This window comes from Rhynchophorus ferrugineus, unplaced genomic scaffold, assembly GCF_030347505.1.
Source record: "Rhynchophorus ferrugineus isolate W39M unplaced genomic scaffold, kcgeb_rfMv2 rfM2, whole genome shotgun sequence".
In the NCBI taxonomy this organism is placed as follows: domain Eukaryota; kingdom Metazoa; phylum Arthropoda; class Insecta; order Coleoptera; family Curculionidae; genus Rhynchophorus; species Rhynchophorus ferrugineus.
Window position 1 is genome coordinate 75461646 of NW_027472581.1, and position 27288 is coordinate 75488933.

General features: G+C 30.0%; 1 protein-coding gene across 2 annotated transcripts in view; it reads left to right on the forward strand.

The window, feature by feature from the left end:
• LOC143190500 (uncharacterized) overlaps nt 1-27288 on the forward strand; it is a 203588-nt gene that overhangs the window by 159441 nt on the left and 16859 nt on the right. For both annotated transcript variants that reach the window (XM_076394815.1, XM_076394814.1), the window contains exons 4-5: nt 4476-4586; nt 9818-10050. In XM_076394815.1, the coding sequence (XP_076250930.1) occupies nt 4476-4586; nt 9818-10050 (344 nt within the window). The remainder of the gene's footprint in view (nt 1-4475; nt 4587-9817; nt 10051-27288) is intronic.

The following is a 27288-nucleotide window of genomic DNA, read 5'->3' on the forward strand; positions in this document are numbered from 1 at the left end:
GTCCATATAGGTTTCAATATTTATATATATCTTATGTAATAGCAATTTATTATGTACTGATAATTGTGATTTTCTTCCAATTAGCCAGTATATTTTCCTATATTTCAATGAAATACTGGTAACTAAAAAAATATCCATAAATAATAAGCTACCAAAAATATTACCGAAATAATATACTAAACTATAAAAACCTTACATTACCATAATCTTATATAGTGTTTGGAGTGAAACAAGAGGAAACCTACTCTATAACAGAAGCTGAAGCAGGTATTACCAGGTATTTTGGGACCAATTCTTTACCTACTCTACTCATACGAGATGCCACAAATGTAAAATATCACGATGGCTACATTTGCTGATAATACTGAGATTCTTATTGAGCGAGACAATAGCAAAGAAGTTACACAAAAAAGCAAGCAATTGGCAATATAAATAATTGGAGCCAAATCTGGAAAATAATAATTAACAGCAGTAAATATAGACCAGACGCGCCAATAATAATAAAAAATACTATAATTCCATATACCAACAACACTAAGTATTTGGAATGAATCTTGATGCAAGAATCTTTGCTGGAAGGAACATGCAAAAAGAAAAGGAAAGAAATGGCATTAAAATATAAGAAAATGTGTTGATTAATTGAGAGAAATCACAGTATCACAAGTATTGAAACCTATATGGACATACGTTATTCAATTATAGAGCTGTTCCATAAAAAGTAATATAAATACAATATAGTTTTCCAGAACAAAGTCCTGAGACTACATGATTGATTACTAAATCAAGAGAATGGCAAGAAGACATGAGGAGAGACTCCATTCTCATATCAATATCGAAGTATTACAAATAACACTCGAAAATTCTCGCACTTCTGAATTAATAGGATATGTTCAATATAAATTTCCAATTGAACTTCTCCAGGATAACGCGCGCCCTCGTACCGCGCGTCTCACGCTCGACACAATTTCGGAATTAGGGTGGAAGGTACTGGAACACTACCTACTACTACTGGTACTACCACATATTTGGACCACTGAAAGAAGCACTCGGAGGTCAAAGATTCACCACCGACGACGAGCCTACAGGAGTTTGTGCTCACATGACTGTCTGAGTTGCCCAAGGAATTCTTCGATACCGGCATCAAAAAACTTCCAGTAACATGGACAAAATGCGTAACTAGTGAGAGGAAATACCTACAAAAAAAACTGAATATTTTTGTAAATTTTTTCAATAGTAAATAAATATGTCAGAGTATTTCTCTCGGCCATATTTAAACCACCCTCGTAATATACATTTCTCAAAAATAATGAACATTTATAATAATATTTACGATGTGTTTATTTCTTTATGTGAGATTAATGAAACATTAAAAACCAATTAAATAGACAATAGCCGTTAACACAAATATAATCAGGTCATCGGCATACTATTTGTCCCAAGAGACCAGAATTAAAGGGCGATACTTCTTAACTATTTCATCATGATATGTGCCTTTTTACCCACCATTGTTTTTTCATGACTTTTCCATAAAAAAATCTATCACATCTCATTCTGCAGCCATTCTACTTGCCCAATTAAGCTTCATTAGTTGTTTTCAAAATTTGAGCTGAAACAATGTAGCCCTCGCAATTATTGAAACTTGTGGCCAAGCCTTACCATGCAAAACGATGACTCTGCGTCTGTTATTAGCGATTGCTAGATTATTTTGCAACAATATGCCATTCAATATATTCAATTCAATCCACAGCAATAATTTAATTCGGTTTTAGAAACTCGTAATACACTAAACATTGCTAACACCATATAAACAAGACTTTGTGACAATTAATATTCAATGTCATGTTAGTCTCTCCTCCAATAACACATAGTTCTTTGCTTAGAGTTGTTGTAGTAAATACATTTTCAATCCTGATAAGTAATGAAACCATGATATTGAAATGGTTCAAAATGACATTATCGCGGATCTTTTCCATAGCATGCCAACGTCTGAAAATAATTGACTCGTCAGCTACTAAGCTGTTTGAAATTTCCTTGACAGCTTGAACTGACTTTCCATCGAGTAAATATTGCAATTCATTGTTTTAGGACTATTTTGGCAATGTATGCCATTCTTTGCAAAGTCACTACTTAGAAATCGAAACTAAAACCGTCGATTAGAATATAACGAATCAGCGTCACCATAAGCTTCTAAAGGTGTTTAATAGGCATTACAAATGTAATGAACGTCCAAAATGCAATTTTAAGCGTTCGATCCTTAATGTCTATATATACTGAATATCGCTGATCAAAATACATGCGAGCACTTAACATATTCAAGGGAGACACTTTGACCGTGGCTAATTAAATAATATGTAAAAAATATATAACCCATGTGTTGTAAGAAATACTTTTATTTATTGGTAAATAAAACACAAATGTTTAACAAAATATTATAATGGTTACTATCTTGATAATATAGGTAATTACAACGGTAATTACAGTAACATTCGTCTATCAACTACGTCAACGAGTACCCTTCGAGGGAGTGTTAATAATATGTAATATATGCAATGTAATATATAGAGTGTTAACTTAATACAAATAATTTCAGAATTGTTTTCCATGGTCTCAGCAGGAAGGCGCTGAGAACGTCATTTCACTGAATTTCATTGGTTAGTTTAAATTACCATTATAGGCACCTATAATGAAAATATTTTATAAGGGGAGCATTTCATTGGTCGACGATTTCATACATATCACGTGACTGACCTCTGACGTCACATTCTATCAACCAATTAAATTTTAAATAAAACCAGAATATAATTTTTCAAAACCATTTAATAATATAAAATTCTATATAAATACAAATATTATGTAATATCAAAAAGCTAAAACATAAGAATATAATATAAGAATAAAGATAAATATAAACATAAGTATAAATAAAAAATAATTAAATGTGGATATAAAAATGGCTGCAATCTAATTAAAAACATAACATATCTCGTGCGAAACGTAATCAAAATTGTCTATAACTCTTTCCCTTTTTTATATATTTTTAGTGCTGCAATCAATTCAAAAAAGATGTATTAAATACAAAAGTACAGCTGAAAATATGTGTCTGTTAATATTTTACCTTGTCCAACACAAAAATGTATTGAGGCAAATTATTATTATTTTTACAATGTTATTGCAAAAATTACGGAATGGATAATTAAAACAGTTAAATCGTATGATATACATCAGATGGGAAAAAACATACCAAAAAGTAATACTTTAAAGAACAGTAACAAAAAATTAAAACATATATTTCAAAATTACTGCTGTGCTCTTATTATGGTAAAATCGAGGAGTTAAAAAGACAGCTTAAGAATCTATTAACAATACAATAAAACAATCATGATAACCTCTTGTTTATAAAATCAAGCTCACTTTGTTGGTATGCAAATTGTGTTATAATATTTTGTATTAATGTATTTTATTAACATCTTTGTTGAAAAAGTTATCTCGGTTAAGGAGCCTTAAGCCAAAATATTAATTATAAGTATCTTGACCAATATACATTTGTTTTAAGTAAATGAACCCCTTCTAAATAACTAAGTTTTAAATTTAAGACACTTTACAAACAACCTTTTAAAGGTAATAAAAACTTTTCATGTAGTATAATTACATTTACCTTCAATGTAATTTTACCATTGCCTCATTTGGACACATTTTGGATTTAGAGTCTGTGTAATATGTTCATAATTTCTTCTGTTGTATTGCTGTAAATAATAATATATATGAACACAAATGCTTTACATAAATAAATATACGTACCAGGTAAAAGCAATGCTAAGTCACACAAATCCTTAATCTTGCTAACTTGGGGTGTTTCTTCCAAGAAAAACTACGTCTGGTTTTTATTTCCGCACATACACTGGATACAGAACACTTTTAAGAATGAAGATACATTAAAATCGAATAATAGTGATTATATTTAAGACAGAAGAATGCTGATCGTACTTATATCATACACACAAAAATGGCGTCGTAAACAAACTGAAACAAATAATCGCATTATAGAAATGAACCAATCAAATGCCTTCGTAGGCCAATTCAAGTGAACTGATCAAAAAAGTGGTCTCAGAGCCGCCATTGAAAGGACCACGCAAAACATTTCCTCGGTTTCGCCTATTTAAGTTAAACCTCTAATTTACTCTATGACTATATCCATTCTAGTCAAGGCCTTTATATCCAAAAGTGTACATCTCATCATTCCCTTCGCCCGGTCCCGATACCACGTCTCCCTCGATTATCGAGTGGATCGTCAGGTGCCCTCTACGTAATTAGTGAACAATGCCGTTCTATATTTTCTTATAGTGTGTTCAATTTAGTATTAATTATTACTTTAATTTCCTTAGTTCCTTTATAATTACTATTATTTATATATTTATTTACTAATAAATCTTACTATTGATATTGATTCTCACGACACAATGTATTTGTTCTTTCAGCGCCGAAAACCTATTCAAGCATGTCCGATTTCAAATGGGACCAATACGGAAATCGAAAGGGAGTGGAAGAAGCCAGAAGAATGCACCTGAATATTAAAAAAACTAACGAAGGTAATATACGATATAATGAATGCAAATGATACAGCGACGTTAATGGTCAGACACGCCGCCTGTAACTACTCATATTTCAAACCGAACTACGTAATGGCCTTTCTGATTGCTCTTAGTGAGGGTTTTATTTAAATAATATCTCAATTTTTCTAAAATCATTTGAATAGAATTTTAAAGTCTATATTATGTAGGGTTTATTTGGATCCTCATTAGGTTGTATTTTACGAAGCTTTGTTATATGAACATATCATTTGTTACAATTTATTCTTATTTTTAATTAATAATTATTTAATTATCAATTAAATTATTATTTAATTATTTACAAGATTTCAAAAAATATTTTACTAAAATTTACATCGTGAATATTTGATCTTATTAAGATAGGTATTGTGAATTAATTTTGAAGGATATTTCTTTCAATACAGAGATTTAAATCCTAACATTATTTTACATTCAATTCGTTATTTAAGTATATCAATTATGTTCGATAACTTCAACCAGTGATCGTGTTGTTCCTCATCTATTAAAATAGCTCACATGCCAGGCTAGTCTCCATTGTTCCAAACGCTTAGGAGACTGAATTGTTAGAGTAAATATACCAGCGACCACATTAGAAAGGAAGAAGAAACTCCGTTAATACATGATGTTCCAGAAACTTTATTTTCTGCTGACGAGCCGACAATGGACAAATAAGTGAAACTATTAAAAATGATCAAGGACAGTGGGGAAACATTATTTTAAAGGCTTCGCGTTTTGCTTAAGTAAACAATCGTAGAGAATATCGTCAGTAAAGAAGAAGGCAATAATGCTTCCAATATTACAAAATGGAAATAGTGTAGCTTTCAAAAACTATTGAGGAATTCTAGGAATTCTACTTCTTCTAACTCTCGGGAAAATACTAATGAAAATTGTACAAATGAGATTAATACCACCTCTTATAGAGGCAAAACCAAGAAGAGCATGTTGGATTTGGGCCGAATCCCAGTTGTCGATTCGCAGTTGCCTAGAAAACATTTCTTTGTCATTTTATGAAAAAATGTGTCATATGTGGAAAGGCTGCTTTTTTCTATTTATTAATTTTCGTCCGGTCTCGACTGTACATGCATGTGTATGTATATAAATTATTAAACTTCTTTAGGCATCTTACTTGACTCTTACTTATTATGCAAATTTGATTAATTGATTCGTTTGAAATATAAGCTGGTGTTTGCTAAGATTCACAATTACATCATTTGCAAATTTCTTCTTCTGTGTTCATCCAAGCCGAAGGGTGTTACTGTCGACAATCTTTTCCACATTTTCAAATAGTTCTTGCTTGTATATTTTCTCGACCTGCATGTCTATTGTAGTTATTCTTTGGCACATCCGATTACAATTCGATTTGATTGAATATGCAGCGATAGGGAGGAAGACGTTGACCTCTGTGGCCATATTGTTCATATATCTGAACTATTGTATATCTTTTTTCAGGTCCATTAGTAAAAAACTAAATTACATAAAACACAAACACTTCGTTTATATTTACCAAGTAGCAATTTCAATTTCGTCACTCCTTGACATGATATCTTCAAAATTTAACTTAGGTTTTGCAAGCCATTCTTTAATTACAGTCTTTGCCGGCCACTTGGAATCTTTTTTTGGATTCCTGTTTATTAGCATGAAGAACAATATATCGGCAACAAATTATTTAAAAATATTATGATTTACAAGACCTAATCCAATGTTACTCTAACTTTTACGTTATTCCTTCAACTCTTTTGTCTATACAGTCTTTTTATTAGCGTCTTGCTTGCGGTGACCTAATGTTCCATATTGAAGTACCTTCTCTCTGTAAACAAATTAAAAAAAAGTCGTCTTTAATTCTATTAAATGCTCTTAAAAATTGTAATTTTCAGAAGCAATGTTTGGAAGTTGCATAATATGGGCACTATGGCTAAATACAGTGCAACTTTAATACAAATAAAACATTTCCAATAAAAACGAAACCAACTTAATATTTAATACTATCAACATTTACCTCTCTAAAGCATTTTACTGGTAAAGATGGGCCCCCATTACCTCGTTCCTGTTCAAAGTTATTAATTAGACATTTTCAGCCGAAATAATCACAAATATTAAGTAGCGATTTGAAAATTATTAAAACAATCAAAGCGCAAAAACAACGTTTGCCGGTTATTGTCACCGGCCTGTTATTATCACTAATGTTTTGAATAATTCTGCAGATATTCGACAACCGAACTACTTTTGCAAGCTGATTCGGTTACATGTTGGAAGGTGTCAGACAGCATTATATCACTTTTTCACTGGATTAAAATGAGAAGAAAAATATTGCCTGGTATTAAAACGAATTTCGAAATTGCAAAAGGCAATACATTATATATCTTGATGACGTGAGTTCACTGCTACTTTGGATAGACCATAATTGCACTATGTTCATATTATTTTGTCTGTCCCCTGTAGGTGGTCCACGAACTAAAACATGTTATTAGGATTTATTAATATTATACATTATTGACTAATAATATTTCACTCCAAATCAAACGAGTCTAATTTCGTGTTATTATTAATATCATGTATCGACGCCCATTATTTTCACAATAATGTCATTGTTAATTTATTTTATGTAACACATATTCATTGTTCTGATACGATTACAAGTGATAGTATAAAAACATTACAATATTCGTAATATTTTACAGTATATTACAAACAATATTTAATTTTGTAGGTAAGACATATTCATAAATACATTAATTCAGATAACTATTTGGTTCAGGGACACCGATGAAATCAAGATGACTTGTGCTGTCAGTTTATAATAGAAAAATCATTCACGGGTTAGTCGGACTGATACAGAAAAACAAGGACGGGCGCGCTTTTAAAACACCAATTGCGAAATCGCTGGTAACACCTCTACGTTTCATGTAAAGTTTACGTCTAGAATTGATTATATAACATCATATAAGGCTGTGCGCTTTATAAATCAAGTTCATAGTCATTTCTTATTCGATTCGTTCTTACGCAATTACCTCGTATTGTTACCGATTTATTGTTCCGTTGTCATTTTCACGTTATGACATTTGAAAATATCTATTATAAGAATTGTTTTCACAAATAAACGTGAAAGTAAGCAGCTCGAACTTTCGCCGAGTCGCCATTAAAAATTGATCAGTCACTTAAATTAACTAGCACTAATTTGTTCAACTTAATCAATTATGTAAGATATGGCTATTAAAACTTGACCGATATGTTTTCAAATTTATTAGTTATATATTTAACACACATAACTTTATAAAGTAATATTTAAAAAATCTTGAGGTTTTTAGTCTTCAACGTTTAAAATAATTTCAATAAGTATAAAAATTACATCATAGACATCCCACAGTAACATTTTAATTTGACATCCAATAAAACATTTTTAACAAAAAAATTGAACCGACATAAAAATAAATAAAAAACTTAAAAAAATTAAAAAATAATGAAACTTAAAGATTTTTAAAACAAAAAAAAACATTTTTAAATAAAATATGTTATGTACATGTTATAATCGCTGTAATAACTAAATAAAAATAATCAAAAACCTTATTTAACCTATCTACTACACTACAGGTGTTTTTTTGTGTTAAAAATCTAAGTTTAATTTTTTTTTATTTTTAGTGATTTCCTCGAAGTCGGTTCAGTTTTTTTGTTAAAAATATTTTATTTTTATCTTTTTAGTGTTAGATATTTACTCATTAAATGAAGCAGTTATTTTATTTAATATTACAGTAGGTAGGCTAAATAAAGGTGCTAGTCTATCAAAAAACCAGGTCCTATATGCTATAGTTAGTGCTTAAAAAGCGAACTGAATGGCTTTTGCACTGAACGACTTCCGATAAAAAAATATGTGAAAACTTTTTACGTACCTTTGAAATTTGAGCGTTTCCCTAGATTGCTCCCCCTCCCCCTCAACATATCCTGATTTGGTTCCAATGGACTCACAATTGACGGATAAATCGGCGAACATACATTAAATTTCTAGTCTGGATGGAAGACTACATATTTCCTATTGATCAATTCCTGATCAGTTTGTAATTTTTTTAATCGACTTCTTCAATGACATGAGTTGGTGATACTAGAGAGGCATTAATAGTTAATTCAGGTTCAGACAACTCAGGATGAACATTTTCTACCCAGTTCCATCAAAAACTTCATTGGCGGCTTTACAACTATTTGTTAACCTTCTTCGGATTTCTCCATTCATTATTTTTTCGCTCATTATTTATTGTCGTACTTGATCTAATTTTGATTTCCCGTATTCATTTGCTTCAAAAATGATCGATTTTATTTCACTTCAGCATTCAATACTTCACTGTTAATTCATGTAGATCCCCAATAGCACCAAAGCATCATCATACAACTAATAAAATACAATGTACGAAAATCTACCCATATAACTTTTATTCTGTATAGGAAAGCATGCCCACCAGTGAATATTAAGAATTATACTCTCAAGCAGAGGATACTAAATATCGTGGCATGCATCTAGACCGTCGTCTTACCTGGAATAAGCACAAACTTATTAAACGAAAACAACTTGGACTTAAATTAAACGAAATGTATTGGCTTGTCGGGCGTCAATCAAAGTTAGTATTTTTGGTAGTTACACATATAACGATGATATGTACTAGGTTTCTAATGAAGTTTTATGACATTATATCCCTCTAGATCCCATAAAAAGTATCATTCAAACTGTTAATCCTAACTACTTGAAACCAAAGAGTGTCAGTACACCCCAATGCACTTACCAAAGAACTAAATGTGTGTAATAGCGTAAAACTACTAATATTCGATCAGTTAATAGGCAGATATAGATTTTAAAGCAAGATTTAGAATAATATATTTAATACAGGAGATCACTTACTGAAGTATGCTCATGTCATGTAATAATGTCATAATAATAATATGTCATGTATATATATATATATATATATATATATATATATATATATATATATCAAAGAAGTATTCATGATCCATTAGGCAGATTGTTGAACTACTAATGGTAATAAAAAAGTAAAATAAAATATAACAAAAAGAAAAGATTTCTTATTGAACTCTAGCGTAAGTTTTGTTTGAGAAATGTCCAATACCATATAGCATAAATTATTTTATAATACCCTTTCTTGAAATTGAATTAAATTAATTCAATTAAATCAATCATAATCAAATAAAATCGTGTTTGTTTTTAGAAAACCGAGCAATGGCTGCTATCGAACATTATATTCGAGTGAAGAATACCGGATCCTGTCGAAAACCCATTCCCAAAGTGATACCAGTTCAGCAGGAGCATCCGAACCCAACAGTGACTTACACACCTCATTGCACTGTCCTACATAGGTGTGCCGAAGATACCGGTTGTTGTAGACACGATGGAGCCACCTGTCAATATAAGGAAAAAGTGGATATTCCACTGTATTTTTACGTAAGTTTTATTAAAACTTGATTCGTTTCGCAATTTAAAACAATCACTTTAAAGCCAAACATTATTGTCAATTGCTTTTAGAGAAACCAATTCACAGCCCACTTATAAACATACAAAAATGGTTACGAGTAGATAAGAAGTACGAAGTAGCAAACCGATAGGTGACTGTAATATTTGAAAAAGTCACTATAGTTTAAAGAATTAATATAGTTTGATGTTGCTTAGTATTCACGTGATAGCAATCGGAGGTCAAATTAAATTTAAAGATGAAAAAGTTATTCATATAACGATAACAAATCTGTCAATACGCTGCTATTGGTGCTGCGGGACTTTCAGCTCCCATTCCACAACACGTTCAAACCACTGTGATCTGCATCTAACCATTTCTCTACAACTGTGCTCTGATTCAACTGTGCAAAATCTCAAGCTTACAAATGTTAAGCTAAACATTTTCCATGTCTCAGAGACATAAAAAATAATCGACAGGATAAACAGCCCCTAGAAAAGCAAATACTACTGCAATTTGGCCGATTCATTTTGTTGTATCGGTAGTAGATACCACTTTCTTCTCATGTGTTACTGATCAAAAGTTTTTGAACTCATGCCCTTGGTCTTACTAGATCCCGTTAAGATTTACAATAGCAGGCGATTTGTCAGTTGTCCATACTTCAGTTTTCTTCACTAATTATCAAGCTACAGGACTCTACAATGCGAACTATGTCGTGAAGAATACTAGAAGCCTGCTAGAAAAATCTGTATCAGCATCTGTATATAGCATAGCGTATCATCAGCCAAGATAAGATCGTTTTAGATATATGATATATGATAAAATAATATGTTTAAATGCTCCTCAACTAGCTAATATCAGTTAAAAAATTTCAGACAGTAAAATTATAGTAAAAATTCGCAAAATAGGGTTAAATGTACGCCATTTACATGAACAGATATTTATTAAAGAGGTAGGTAGGTATTTCCAAAATTTCTGTATACGCTGTATACTGTAGCTAAAAATTTAATTTAACCAAATATCTGTTAATGTCACTTATGTGTTTAAGATAGTAATAAATCCCGGAATTCTTTATTTATATGATTTACTGGTTGACAGCGGAGAGTTAAATTAATAATTTGACCAGTTTTGAGCAGCTTGTATCGCCAAGCACTGAGTATCGTCTTCCTTGTCTTCCACCATGATATTTTTCACATATTGTTATCGTACATGATATACTTTTGCCGCCGGTATTCATTTGCTTTAAAAAGTACTCAATATCGACTCGTTCCAGTAGCGATTTAGAATTAGAAACTCGATTCATTACATTTTTACTGTTAATCCATGTAGATCCGACTGCATCGAGTTTTTTTTTGAGAATCCAACCTCCTGTGCATGACTCAATGACGTTTGATAGTCGATATTTAGTTCCATGTCGATGTGAAGAGATCAAACATCTCTCCTGAAATATATTAATCCCGATCCTGATATATATTGATCGAATTTTTCAACAATTAGTAGGGCTCGTTGTTAATATCAAAATTTCCAGATCCATATTGGTAAATCCGAAAGCATTTAACTGAGTAAGCGACGAGTTTATATCTAGTCTGTTAGTTTAAAATGTTTTAAACGCTCTGTAACATGGCATTGTTAAATAAGTATTACTAGAGTTTTGATACTATAGAGCTATCTATTAAAATAAACCGAAATTACTTTACCCCAACCTTCATTTTCAAGTATTTCGTTGAATCATACTAAAAAAAAATTAAAATCCTACTTAAAGCCATAAATATGTACATCTTTCTAATGACTGTTTTAATCGGCTTTGTTGAAATCCATGGAGCTAAAGAATTCTACAGTCTACGGATTAGCTGCAGGTAGTTATTTAATAAACCGATAACATATTACTTTATCCTTGATATTTCTTCTTATTTACTTATTAAATATTTTGATATAATTAATATCTTTAAGGAATTTACTTGCCATCATTGACAATTGAATATAAATATTGCTGAGGCTATTTATACTTACATGCTTTTACAGTGTATAAGATATTTAAGATATTCCCTGATACGTTCTATATTTCTGTCTTTTTATATTTCTTTCTTATTTATTAAGGTCTAATACTTAATTTACAATATCATAATTAACTCTAATCAAAGATAATTTTTTGCAATTTTAAACATTATTATCTTTCTATCTATATTTATATAAACCTACTTATAATTCTTTTTATACAATTTATTTATTAAGTACACAAAATCATAAGGTTCTTTAGTGTTTTGCATCAATTTTCATTGTAAATGTGGTCCTATAACTGTTTTAATTGCAATCTGGTTTTTACAAAAAATAAAATATTATGTCTAGTAGGACAAATCCTTTACTTTTCCTTTCAATTTATTTTTTATTAATTGCATTTTACATTATATATGTTTAGTACGATTTTAAATTACAAATTAATTTATTACCACTAAAAAATCGATATTTTTGTTAGTCGATATCTTTCGATATTTAATTCATGATATTTCTAAAATATTATAAAAACCTTTTAATTATTTTTGTTATCGTTTAATAAATATTTCAAACAACTTTAAATCCCATTCTTACTGCTTTCGCATTAACTTTAGCATTGTTTTTTTTTCAAATATTCATTTGTTAGTATATAAAGAGCAATCATACTTCTGCATTCTTAACTAAAGCAGCTCTCTGGAATGATCGTACCTCTTTCAATTAGTAAATTCTAGTATATGTTTAATATATTCTGCGACCCTTGGAAAGTAACAAAACTCTTTTAAGTCTATTAATAAGACTTCCACATGAAGTTAACTACAAAAGTACTCGATAAGATTTAATACACATCAATACAACTTTATAACAGATAGTAAATCCTACAAAATTTGTTAATAGGCCTGATAATTTTACACCTTTATCTGGTTGATCTTGTAAAGAAATTCGGCTATTTAGATTTCTCAGAGTCCATTTGAAATAGGTAATTTAGGAAGTTGATAATTTTATTTTCTGCATTTTTAAATAGCTCAGACGAAAAAGGCCAATACTTTTTCACATTCAGATGTCGACTTAATTGTCCATAAATTATAATATATATGCAAATAAGTGTTAAGCAATATATATTATGCCAGGATACGTCCAAACATAACCCTTATCATAAATAACACCATAACACCATAAGAGACAAAGAAAAAACATAATTTCAAGATATTGAAGAAAAAAACTATTAAACCTTTCCTCAAACTTATAATTGGATTTAGTAATTTAATTATACATAGTATACAGGCGAATGTACGGCGTAGACAGATATTCAAAATGTTATGACATTTAACATACAGTTTTAATTAAATTCCATCTACCTAGCAACCTTAGTAGTTTTAATATTCTTGTTTAACAACAAAAAACATACACTTGTGACCCAAATTTACTTTAAAAATGCTCAAGAGAACTATTTAGAGCGTTAAGTTTTAAATAATTAACAAAATAAAGAATATAATTAGACCACATATCTACAGTTTAAAGCATTTATTTATTATAATTTTTGTGTTGTGAAATATGTACATGAGTTATGATCAACAGCCTTATGATCTCTCCAGAATCCTACCCACTACAACAGTTATGGTATGTGAAAATGATCACCAAAATATCAAACAATAAAAATTTTTATTTTACTTAAAAAAAATTATTTCAAGTGACAACTTGTGGATGACCATACATAACGACACTGAGGATTTAAATGTTTTATAACATAAACCAAACCCCTATCCCTAAATGTTTCACACATCACGCCAGTCAGTGTTAACATAAATTCATGTCTAATTTCTTCAATCAATCACGCAATATACCACAAGTACTTACGTACCTTTATGTCATACAGAACGACTAATACGATCATGGTTGCATTTATGCCTGACTGCGAGATGTGCCTTATGAAGTATTTTCATTATTATGTTATTAAGGATTTCATTTATATTACTATAGGAATGGGACGTCAGTGTTCTCTATACAGTTGTTCCAACAAATTGCCACTCATTTCCATTAAAATAAAATAAAAAGTTTTTATTTTATTGGCCACACCTGATTGATAAAAAGATGCAAGGTTTAATTTTATATGATTTGTTTGAATTAAAAACTGAAATGTTGAACCTAATATACTTTTGAAATAAGTAAATAATAAACATTAAGATATATGAATTAATATTTTTTGATACGTTAAAATAACACGTAATCGTTATTTTTACTAAACTGAACTAACCTCTCTTGTTTCCTCCTCTAGCATTATTATAATAAAATTTTCAGAGTTTGAATGTCACAATAGTGATTCTAAAGCCGGGAAACTAATGAGAAATAATAAAAATTTGTATATCTTTGTAGCAATAGCTTTTGTAGTTCGAAATTTTTGTAGTTTTTAAATCGAATAAATTAGTTAATAACTGAATGGTGAATTATTTTAAAATAATTAAATATTGAATATTAGATAGTTAGATAAAAACAACAAATTAAATAATATATAGTGTAATAATAATTGTATATGCTTTATATTCATGATAACGTTATAAAATTAATTGTACTAGAACAAATTTGTAGAAAAATTGGGACAAGGTCCATGCTATTTTCGTTTTATGACCAAAAAAATTTTAATTAGGCAGTAATTTAATTATAAATAACAATCAGAGCATGTCCACAGCTCCAAAAAAACTGAAAATATTGTAATACATAACAGACATTTTCAATTAAGTTGCCACTAAAGGCAGCTGCTATGTCGCTGGTTTCGATTTTTCTTTAAATTACTTCCTTGAAACTTTATTATAGCCGTAGTATTTTGACAGACATAATGCCCTTAAAAGCGCGTTTAAAAAATTTCTATAACTACATTTTCAGAATAGCTTTTCTGAGCTCTATGTATGGGTATATTGCTTTTATGAAAAATATATTAAAAATATAGAAATTAAAATGCTTGTCAGATTTTTAAATACCTGGTCTTAAATGCTATAGGGAACCAATACAGACCAGTCCTCTATTTAGTTTTGCGAAGTTTGTATTTAATAAAATATAATATAATGAAAAACAAATCTAAATATTAGCTCCATTTGTACATAAGTTAAATCTCATATGATCAACATTTCTGTGAAGAATCATAATTACTTATCTAATTCCCAAATTAACATACTCGATGGATAAATGAAGGAAGTTAAACAAATAATAATGAAAGAAATTAACCGTAAAACAACCTCTTCATAGTTTGAACAATTATATTTTTGTATATATTAATATACATTATCTCTTAGAATTATGGTTATCTCCTACCGGCTTAAAATTTTTTCTTGTTAGTGACATACAGTTTACTATGAAGCAAAATTATGAACACTCTGAATTTCATCGAATATATTCAGGAATCCCACAAGGCAGTGTATTGATCCCAATGTTATACCTCCTGGCTACGTATGCAGCCTGTACGGCAGTCTTAGCTCAATGATCCAATAATATCATCGATAAATCTTCAAACACACCTTGATAAAACTGTAGCTGAAAATCATACATGTTTCATAATAATTTTAATAAAGTATGATGAAAGAAGCCTCTAGTAAAAGCGTCATTACTTTTATGAAACAATAACTTATTTATTTGTATCTGTATATAATCTGTATGTTCTTGTATAAAAATATATTATTTTCTCTACTTTTTCACTTATATTACTCCACTATTCGTAGGATTTTGCGGGATTTAAACCTAATTTCTCATTATCTCATTCTAATTTGGCTTTCTTTGGCTTTCGCTCTCAACAAATTCTGTAAATCTGTAAATCTGTAAAATAAAAATTAAACCATTATTAAAATATATCATAATTATGGTAAATCTCTAATTGTGTTACCAGTTACTACATTTTTGCTACTATTCCAGTTAAAAAAAAACTCTATTTATTTGCATAGCTTAAAACAAGAAGATGGTTAATAGCAACAAAACGTATAGAAAATGAATAATTACCTTTAGCATTACTACAATAATATATTATTTCTCCCTTTTCTTGATTTTTTGTCGTTTTCACTCGATCGACAGCAAAATACTCATCGAAGAAACGTATATATATATATATATATATATATATATATATATATATATATATATATATATATATATATATATATATATATATATATATATATATATATATATATGTAAAGATTTATTTTTAAGAGCTTAAGCTGTATTTTCTAAAAGGTCACCTAGCATAATAAAAATATGAAACTAAACATTAATAATAAAAAACATATCCAGTCACTACAAATTCCTCAAAAGAAAATTGTTAATATATTCAGACAGATCTTATCATAGATAATAACACGACAATAAATTGCACGCATTCAACAGAACAGCTCATTGCCGACGGTAATTATTCATGAGCATTTAAGGAATGAAATTCCACATAAAAGCAATGTCAAGGTTTACAAACTCGTGGATCAATTTAACAAACTACAGTGTCTAGGAAACGGCATTATTATAATAAAACAAAATGAATTTATTTTCATGTCATTTAGTGCACAATAGATCAGTATTTTTTATTTATTTATGTTAAAATTGAGGTGTTATTGCTCACTTGCACTTACTAAACAAATTTAAATTATTTTATTCGTAAAACAAATTTTATCAAATACTTATTATATCACTGTTTCCGTACTATTTTAAGATGTTCTGATGTTTGCTGTCCAAACCTCTTGTTCTCAGTATTAACTATATGACAACTTCAAGTTACAATGATTCAGTGATTCAGTTCTGATTAATTTAGTACGGATTGAGTACTACTCAAAGTTGTATTTATGTTACTCTTTGTAAAGCTTTCCGTAACTTTATTCCAAACAAGTTTTAAGGCTTGCTTATATTGCAGTCAACTTATCAGGCGCTTATAATTTTCTTTCCGACTAACCAATTCATTTTCTTTTTCTTTTCTTTTCCTGTTGATATATTCATTCCAGCGGTTTTTTACATAAAGATTCACCTTCGGTTACTCAACATTTTTACAATATGGTATAATACTACTGCATAGATTTTTACAATATAGGATAATATTATTATTCATTGTTTTTGGTGAATATGCGGTTTGGCTTTATGTTCATCCAATATGTACTGATTTTACTGGTGATGCACATCCTTAACTTTTATTCGACGTTATTTACGCCTTCGCTATTGCCCGCCGTGACAAGTGTCAATGCAATGGTGATATTTTCAATTTGTGGCATATCAATAAGTATAGAATGGGTAAAAAATTGGTCCTATTTTCCTCCTAGACATTCCGGCCGAAATATATCAGTTTAAAAGTTCAGTTGTGTTGCTTCGGTAAAATTTTCTGCGACTTATGTATAAGTCCCCCATGTCAACCTTTTGTGAAGGCATGGGTTACGCCTAGAATTATAAGCGAGCAGACTTTTTTCTTTATTGGTATTTTGCATATTGTCAAATGTTAAATATATATTTATAAAACCAATCTAATTAGCAGCTTTTTTTGATACGGGTTTTGATAAACATTAGGGGTCTTCGTGCACAAGAATGAAGTAATATATGTAAATACTATAGTAAAGACACATTTTCTTAATGCCAAAATATTCATTATTACAAATATTGTTACGAGAGAAATTATAACTGTACTAAATGAATCTTAATAGGTACTTAATTAAACTTCAAGTACTACTGAATCTTTTGCTTCTTCACGCCTAACGTTTGGGCCTCTCCCAAGAAAAGTTTCATAGTGACATAGTAACATCCCAAGCTCAAAGACCATTAAATGTAATATGGCATCTCCCATAAAAGATTTCGATCCAATTTATTTCTCTTTACTTGTCTTGTATATCGTCAAATAGAAATAAAAGGAAGATACAAGCAGCGGAGAGTCAGAAGTCTAAAAGTCAAAGATTTAAAAAAGATGGACGGGGTGAGAAGTAATGATAATAATAAGAGAAGGTCTCAATATAAAATTAGTGATAGCGAAGTACAAATTCATGACTTGTACCAATTTGTGACATTGATTTCTATTCCCAAATACTTAAATATGCATTTAGGTGTTCTATTTTTACACCCTCAGTTAGGATATTTATTACATCTGGATCTCTCATCATCATGACTCTTCTCTTAGTATCATATTCCATCTGTTTATTTTTTTTTTGTTTCTTTTGTTTTGTATCCATTCTGGTCTATCAGCTGTTATTATTATATCAACTGCAGAAGCTCGGATATTGATATTTCAATTTTTTCCACATTTTTACGTTCTATATGTAGTCCTATATTACCTATTTGATATTTTTTCATTATTTCATCGATATTAGAAACAGTATTCAGCTTAAACTTCCGCCTTGTCTAAGACATATTATCTGTAATCAGCAATAGCATTGGTATTTGTCCTGTATATTTCTTGAATTATTCTTACAATTCTATTAATTAACCTTTGGACCTAATATAACCATTGGAATATACTAATTTGTTCTAATATTTGTATTTCTATTCTTACTTTGTTAGGTGTCTTTTACAAATTAATGAATGCTATCTCTGTTTTTTGGGTTAAACTTTCTCCCCTATTGATCTTATAATAAATATATGTATCTTCTCTTAGCTTCTTATCCACTAGTGATTTAGACGATTTTCTACAATCTGCTCATATATCTTCATGACTGTCCCCAACAGAGTAATCCTCCTGTAGTAATTACAGTTTATTTTACCTCCTTTTTCATACATCAAAACATTGCAAGTGCTATTTATCAATCCTATGGAATTTGCTACTACTTCTATACCAACATTTCTAGTATGTTTTTTTATAATAAAAATAATAACGAGTCGAACTTACTTTCTACGGCACTATATTACTATCGTAAAATAATGTCTTTAATTTAAAGAAAATCTGCCAAAAATACATTCACCATGCGATGTAAATTATCTAATAGCTGCTAGAGAAATGACGGAATAGAATATAGAAATAATCTTTGTTTGATTTAATCTCATAATATTCATCGCCATTTTACCTTAGGATGGATGCACTAGTTCAACAGCGCTCGTGTTTTCTTAGAACAACATTACTTGGGTGATTTATATTGGATATTTCGGTTTGTCGCTCTAGAAACTTGTATATATGATTCACCTATTTGGTTGCATCACTTCATAACCGGCTTCATATATTTAGACCTGGAACTATTTTCATTCCGCCATAGTATAGTTCAACGCCAATTTAAATAATCGAACGATGCAATTTTCGTTTCCCACTTCCATGTTCCTTTCAATTTCAAAATCGTTTTCCGTTTCAAACAATGTTTTTATTAACATAATTTGGATGTTATATTATATACTAAATCAGTTATTTTAAAATCACTAGTTTCACACTGGTTCTGCGATTTCATATACATATATTTCAAATTGGTTAAAGAAGTTAATTGTCATAGTGTTATAATATGATATCGAAAACCATTTTGGATATTTTACACATTTTCTTTAAGAAATCCGCTACCATTATATCCCAACCATTAAATTTGGTTTTAACAGTTGAGGACAAGCTCAAGCAAGTTAAATCAATAAATGGATAATATAAGGTCGAGAAAAAAGTAATTTTCCTAACAGATAATAGAGTCACATATCTGCAGTAGTACTTATTCAATAAAGACACTGTAATACGTTTCAAATGCAAATAGTCCATAAAACATTTTAGAAATAAAGGTAGCGTCATTCCTTAACTCCTTCAAAATTATTACGTTTTAACAATGGAGATCCAGAAGTTAATTTTCGTCTTGCCTAGCTTTTATACTTCCGAAAAGGAAAAAATGAACTGTGGCCGATGAAATCCTTAAACATAAAATGAATTAAGAACATTGATACTTAGCATCAACCATTAGTCAGGCCCTCTACTAATGTTATCGAATCATGCTATTAAAGAAAAACAATCAGGACAACGCCAGATCACACAAATCTTTAATTGTTATTACCGTGTAACCGGCAATATCTGCATAACTCCCTCAATGATACCCGAAATTGCTTGTTACACATTATTATATTTCTTATAACACATTTCATTAGATAATATATTAATTGAATAAATTTGAGAACGTATGAATGAAGCTTAATGAAAAGCTAATTCAATTTTAAACAGTATAATATTTATCGAAAGCATCTCCTACAACTTTTTCCCATCTTTCTGGAAATATGGCGATATAATGCTGAAAAAATTATGCGGGTATGCCAGTAATCCAATATTCGATGAATTTTTACATCTCTTCAGTACTTCGAATATGTTTGCTAGCCAAGATAAGCTGCATTGAATGAAAATTTTCAGGGAATGCACTGAATGTGGCAAAAAACTTCCCATTCTGCAACAATATATCCTTCACAACTCTTGTAACGTTTGATGGACAGAATTATCATGCAAGAGGATGAATTTGTGCCTGTTACTAGCTATGCTGGTCTTTTTTTCAAAAATTTTTCGTCCAATTTCTTGAAACAATCTTCATTCAGTCTTAACAAATCGTAATACACTACACCTAATGATACCACCATATGCCCAACAATACTTTATAGCCTTAAATTCCGCTTCGGTGTCTATCTGAAGGGCTGTGTGTACTAACCCATGACTTTTGTGCTTTAGATTATGGTAATTACTACAATAATCTAAAGCACAGAACAAGTTGGCTATATTATGTTATTTGCTTTGCAACTTTAAATTCAATTAGTTCAAGTGTTGCGTCATATCAATTAAAAATGCAAATTCAGCCAGGAACTGAGGATCTTGCATTTTGCATTTCGAAAATATCAGATTGATTGCTATTTCATTCTTTAAAAGTAAAGGTATCTATTTTTTTAATTTCAATAAATCTCCATAGGTTGCATTAATTTACTTAAAAAGTCCCTAAATTTTCTATCTGTCAATGCTCTGTTTCCACCTCTAACCAAATTGGCTATCCTAACAACAACTTTCATAGTATACATTTGACGCAAAGATTTTCCACATAAGGCTTCTTGGTGAATTATTCAATGGAATAATGTTTAATCAATGTCATTTTGTTTCCGCCAATCCTGTTACTGTTCATAGCTTTTGCTGAATCAGTAACAATACAAGAAGATTTACAAAATCGTTCATACTCCATAACAGTGTTAACTTCTTCAAATATATCACTGCCTTTAGTTGCTCCATATAATGGCACTAAATCCAGCATTTCCTCGTGATTATAAAATCTTTCGAAATGCACGTATAAAAATTATTACTCGACTAATATCTATCTGGTCGGTACTTTCATCCAAACGTATTGAATAATACCCGCAATCTAAAAAGCGATCACACATACTTTGCGAAATATAAATCACCCATGTCATCTATTCTTCGCGCCACGATTTGATGAAGTAGTGCTACGGATTCAAACCTTTCCACCAATTTTGGCTGCATGAAGCGTTTGTCGATTGCAACAGCGCATTTATTAAAAATTTATATTAATTAAAATTCCATCACTAACCGGTTTCCTAGCTCTGTCTAATTATAATGAGACTCTATACTTACCTTAGAAAACATACTTGTTTGTTATATTAGTTTTTTTTGTAGTCAGCTACCATAACTTTTGTTACATCAACAACATGTTTTTTATACTTTTCTTCATGTGAAGAAGTATAGTATCGTTTAACATCATATTCTTTGTTTCCATACAAATTAGTGATTGTATTTTATTATTATTTTTGTAATAGATAAAGATAGACTAATAATAATAAGACGAATTAATTCCTATTTCTCATTGAATTCACGATTTCTTCGCTTAACTTCCTCTTCTCAAGAGAGATAAAATTATTGGTGCCAGAAAAGAAAATAATTTGCTCATAAAATCATTTAGGATTACAAAAAAATTGCATTTTAATATTCACTCTACAAAAATTTTACCATAGTAGATCAAATTTTCATCGTTAATCACAATGCGTCATATAAATTTGCACATAAAGGCAATGAAACAACGATGTAGAAACGCGTCCAAATGGTATGTTCAGTATATTCATGTCGTAGCTATATTGAACATCTGAAACTATTATATGAAACATCTTCGTTCATCTGCTGCTATGATGTCTGAAAGTTCTTTAAGAGGTTAAGCAAAGTTTTCATTCATTAAGTCTTACAATTCATTGTGTTTGAACTTTTTCGTTCCTCCTGACAAGTTTTTGTAATTTGACATTAAAATTACAACTTTTAAATTGAAACTAAAATCGACAATAGAGATATATCATCATAAGGTTCTAAAAGGATATGAGCCGGATAATTTAACAGTGCTAAATAGAAAACCGTTATTTTATGTAGAAAAATATCAAAACTATGGAATTTAACTGTTAAAAGTTAGATTTAAGAGTTATTTACATTGATACTTCGCATTTTGTATATCGTTGATCAAGATACATGCAAACACTTTTTTATTAATCGTTTTTTTAATCGTAAAATATTAAAATAGAACCATTACCAAAATCGTTGATGAATGACGAAATACATCATGCAAAAAAATAATATAATAAATAGTAAAAATATTACAAAAACAAACCATTCTGGCAACCCAAGATTAGAAAATGAATAATGAAACTCGAATCCAAAGAGCATATTGTCGTATTTACGCTGATTATATCAGAATACTAACAACAGCTGCTGCGTATGGAGATCCATGGATACATTAATTAGATAGGTCTTTCATAGTATTAAACGATTGGCCGATAAGAATAATTTCAATTCATCGCCGATTAAATACATGAAACGTGGTGTAATAACAGTTGTTACATTATTCATGGAAGACAATTGGCTTGAGTTGGTGTTGTTTCGCCTGATGACGGACGTTTCAATCTCACAAAAGCAGGTCACATGTTAATATGCCCTTTACAATGAATCTCTTTAAATTATTATAATGGTATTATTGTTATTAAAAAACTGATTAAATAGTATAATATACCTATCATTCAATGTATCATCCTTGAAGGCAATATTCTCCACTTCTTCGGAAATCGTATCTGTGAAAAAGCGAGCAACGTCTGGAAGATACAGCAGATTAAACACAGACAGAACTAATCAGGCAAATAGGACAGCTAATAATATGAATTAAATATTTCGTGAATAATTGATTCTGTATAAAAGGGCGCGATATCATATTAAAAGCCAATCATTTTGGTCACATATGGTTTGTGTAACACTGTAGTTTCATGAAAAACACAAAAATGATATATAGTGTTCAGATAATATTCCTTGCTGACAATTTGGCCCTTTTATATTGAAAACAATGAATCATACAACAATATTACTAATAATCCACAATAATTATTTATTCAGTTCTCATTAGCGCTGGAAAGTATCGACTGAAAACGACTATCGACTGTTTAGTAATTGACTACTTTTCACTATCGACGGTTTCAGTCGATGTTTTCGGTCCGACTGATTTTACTACTTTTGGTCGCTAATCGTTTCTTAGATAAGATTTAACGCTTCCGTCAATTATTTTTGAGTTTGCGTCTTCAAACTTCTCGGTCTACCAGAATATTCTTCTGAAATTTATCTTGAACATCGAAATCGCCACTTCTGAGTTTTCTAAACCACGTGACACATATTTTTAAGATTAGAACATGCTTATCGTACGTTTCTACCAGCAAACGAAGACCTTCAGTGGCAACATGCTTCATGGCAAACCATGACGGTATTACATTCGCAAAATATAACATGTATAGCTTTGAAGCTTGATGCCAATAAAATAACATATGCATTAAATCATAATTTATTACACACTTTAGCTTGGAAAAACCGGTAATGACTTTCCGGTACACCTGATATATTTCACAGTGTTCATATTATTTTTTGATCCACTGTGGATAATATGGAACTAGATAACATGTTTATGTCTTGTTTAATATTTGAACATTACATTTATTCATAAATGTGTACATTATAAGATTCATAATCTATTAAACATATTACGTATGGTGGATAGGTTTTAACATTTATATTACGCATTAAAGACAATGAGAAACACATAATGTAGCGCGGTACTTCAATTAAATATGAATAACTTCTAATATAAAATGCATTGCCAATATCAGTTAATAAATATGTTATCAATCAGTTTTTAAAAAATTAAATAGTAATAAAATTCACAATTAAGCATCTCAAACCATATATGAATCAACTGAAATTATCATTTTTATTAGCGCCCGCATAACAGCTATTAAAACTAGAAGAACGGTCTATCTAACATCTATAAATGTTTCAAAATAATTTATTAATATATTTTATTATATAAGTATTTACACTAATAATAATTTACACTTTTAATCTATAAAATATTTAAGAGTAAAAAAGCATAGTGTTTCGAAGAATAAAATAATTGTTTTAAAACACAAAGCTAAATCCTGGAACTTCTGTACCATAATCCGATAGCTCAGAAATAATAGGTTGTTTTTGTTTTCATGTTTTTCAAAACGAACTTGTTTGCTCAATAAACAGTTTGGTGATTGGGTACGTGATAATCACCAAAAAGCAGAAGCATTTTCTGAATATCTAGAAAAAAATTTCAAACCAAACGAAACTAATATTGAACATAATTTGCCGGACATAGGAGCTGAAAATTCGATGACCGAATTAGTCACACCGAAAGAACGTGAGTTATTAAAACTGACATTAACCCCAGGAAATCACCAGGCTACGATTTAATAACAGGAGAATTACTGCAAAAACTACCAAGAAAGGGAAATATAAAACTCACCAACTTGATCAATACAGCATTTAGATTATGTCCCAGACATTTAGAAGATGGCGGAAATTATAATGATCCCAAAACCTGGGAAGTCAGCAAACAAAATAAAAGCCCATAGACCTACATCACTGCTACCAGTAATATCTAAGGTTTTTGAAAAACTTCTGATGAAAAGAATAAAACCGATCACAGAGCGAAAAAACCTAATACCAACACACCAGTTTGGATTTATTAACAAGCACTCAACAATTGTTCAACCAGGTCCACAGAATAACAGATGTTATTGAAAAAACCTACGAAAGTAAAAAAGTATGTTCAGCTATATTTTTGGATGTAGCACAAGCTTTCAATAAGGTTTGGCATGAAGGCCTTATTCATAAACTACAGAAAATGCTACCAAAACAACACACCGAACTATTAAAATTATACATTACAACCAGAATGTTTAGAGTCAAACAAGAAGAAGCTTACTCTACAATAAAAGAATCTAAGGCAGGTGTACTACAAGGAAGTGTACTGGGACCAATGGTTTATCTGCTCTATACTTGTGATATACTACAAACGGAAAATATTACGATGGCTACATCTGCTGATGATACTGCGATTATAGCTGTCGGAGACAATAGTGAAGAAACATCACGAAAATTACAACAGGCAAGTGACAATATAAATAATTGGACACAAGCTTGGAAAATAAGAATTAATGAATGTAAATCTGTACATGTGCAGTTCGCCTATAAACAGACCGTAGAAGCACCCATAACATTAAATAATACTATCATTCCATATAGCAACAACGCTAAATATCTCGAAATGAATCTCGATGCAAAACTTCGCTGGAAGGAACATATAAAGAAGAAAAGAAAAGAACAGGAATTATCAGTAATAATAAATTGCTATTATATAAGCAAATATTGAAACCTATATAGACATAGGGGGTTCAATTATGGGGATGTTCTGCAAAGAGTAAGTCCTGAGAGGTATTGTGGGTGCACCCAAATACTATAGGATTGATTATCTACATCGAGACCTTCAGATACCCACAGTCAGTCAAGAAATCAAGAGAATTGCAAGGGGGCATGAGGAAAGACCCCATTCTCACACGAATATTGAAATATTACAACTGTTGGATACCACCAGAATAGGACACAGACTCAAAAGAATCAAACCATCTGATCTTGTGTAGTGTTGTGTAGTGAGGTGCATATATTAAAAAATTCAGCAGTGACGTGTATAAACATTATTCACCAGAGACTGAGATAGGGCCGATGGGTCCTCCTAGGTATATACCTAGATTTAAGTTATCATAGAGACAAATTGTAGGTTAGACGGAAACGACTAATAACAATATATTAATTAAATAATTTTAAAAAATCTTTTGCCAATTTTTTGATGATGCCATAATTCCGTTACTGTAGGACTTTCTGAAGCAACCTTCACAAGCCTCTTTTGAAGAAACCGGAACAAATACTAATCGGATGAACAAACTACTGGCAATAGTATAGATGCACGAAAACTTCCCACCCATCTTTTTTCAATGTTCACCGAGACATTAAAAATTCATGTGATCTAGCGACGACCTCATATAAGATAGCCCACGCGACATTTTATTATATTTGGCATTAAAAAAGCAAAATATGGCGAATGTGCTCTTCAAGATTTTCACAATAATTTTTAAGTGAATAAACGGAAGAAGTTAACTTTATATCTAGAATATTCCTCGAACTGTTTTCATTCAAACAGTCTATAGTATGGCCGCAATGAATAAGCATTACAAGAGATGTGCAGATTTAAAGCAATCTATTAGGACAATCCGAAATAACTTTTTGAAATAAGAGGAATAACACAAATATTGGATGAATAGATAGTGTTAATAAAATTTAAAATCTAATTAAATAAATATAAATAACGTGTTACCCTCTTTCTTTCTTAATAACTATCGCACAAATAACCTTAATATGTTTTTTGTCCATATGGCCAATCCCAAATACATTTGGTTAATGATTATTCGTGAAATAAACACAGTATGTCCAGTATAAAATTCAACAGCTAACGTACTATTATATTGATTTGTTGGTTTATTTCCTTCTTATTACTTTACTTTTCTCGAATAAAAAGTAAATAATTATATTTTTGGATACCTTTCTCTAAAACAATTTAGTAATATTAGATGAAGTGTATATAGTTTATATATGTGTATATCTTTTAAAAACTTTCTTAATTTACATTACATTTCTTGTGGAAATACCTAGAGATTTAATTATTTATTATCTTTTGTTTATTTGACAAATTTCATAATTTAAATTATTTATTGTATAATTATTAGTTAAAATTCGTAAATATTGCCCTAGATAATTTATCTAAACTGCTATTCAAAAAGTAATTCAAATTTCATCCAGTCAGATAAGAATTGGACAAATTATGATGTACAGTCATGGAAATATTATATTTATCTAATAAAATTAGATTGTCATATTTAGATCGAGATTGATAATTTATTTAATAACATATAACCAAAACATA